At 35.0% G+C, this 728-nt stretch overlaps 1 protein-coding gene across 1 annotated transcript in view; it reads left to right on the top strand.

The window, feature by feature from the left end:
• ADK (adenosine kinase) overlaps positions 1-728 on the top strand; it is a gene marked incomplete at its 5' end in the record, with an annotated part of 48,458 nt that overhangs the window by 6,260 nt on the left and 41,470 nt on the right. Inside the window, one exon of the mRNA XM_010189560.1 lies at positions 441-555. Within this exon, the coding sequence (XP_010187862.1) occupies positions 441-555 (115 nt within the window). The remainder of the gene's footprint in view (positions 1-440; positions 556-728) is intronic.

Raw genomic sequence — 728 nt, 5'->3', positions numbered from 1 at the left:
CTGCTGAAATCAGAGGGATTATAGTTCTATAAAACCTGGATAAATTGGATGAAAATCCAGCTCAGAGTTTATCCAAAGCGTTCGCTTACCAATTTTATTTTTAATTTTTCAATAGGTAAGGTTAGAATCCAGTCAGCAGCAAAGAAACCCACTAATAGTTCATTAGGAAATGCTCTATAATTCCTTTGTTAGCTTTGCAGTTTTGCAGCAACAGGGTAGCTGAACTATCATTATCAAGATTAAAAACAATGGTTTAATAGTACTACATAAGCCCTTAGGAGAATGAAGTATTCCTCCTTTTAAAAGTCTTCCTCTGCTGACAGTAAAGTCTATTTTATACCTACCCGTAAGAAAATAAATCTTTGATCTGCTAATAAATTTCTAATCTCTCACCACTCTAGTATGCTGGTAACAAGAATTTTCTTTCTCTCTATTAATAGACTGAAGACATTAAAGAAATAGCCCGGAAGACACAAGCCCTGCCAAAGGTGAACACTAAAAGGCAACGAATTGTAGTCTTTACCCAGGGGAAGGATGACACTGTAATGGCTACAGGTATATTCAAATCTCCATTGCAGCTCACAGTAAATATTCTAAGATAACCAATTGCAAGTTGTGGTTTTACAAATTTTAATTGTTAAATGGTAGTCAGAGCATTTGCCTTTTGATGTTAGTCCATGTTTCTCATCTGTTATGCTTTTAACTGTTTTAAGATCCTGAATCCGAGT

The sequence above is a fragment of the Mesitornis unicolor genome, unplaced genomic scaffold (genome assembly GCF_000695765.1).
Source record: "Mesitornis unicolor isolate BGI_N332 unplaced genomic scaffold, ASM69576v1 scaffold9438, whole genome shotgun sequence".
Taxonomy (NCBI): domain Eukaryota; kingdom Metazoa; phylum Chordata; class Aves; order Mesitornithiformes; family Mesitornithidae; genus Mesitornis; species Mesitornis unicolor.
Note: the sequence above shows the minus strand (reverse complement) of the source record. Positions and strands in the feature narration are given on the sequence as shown.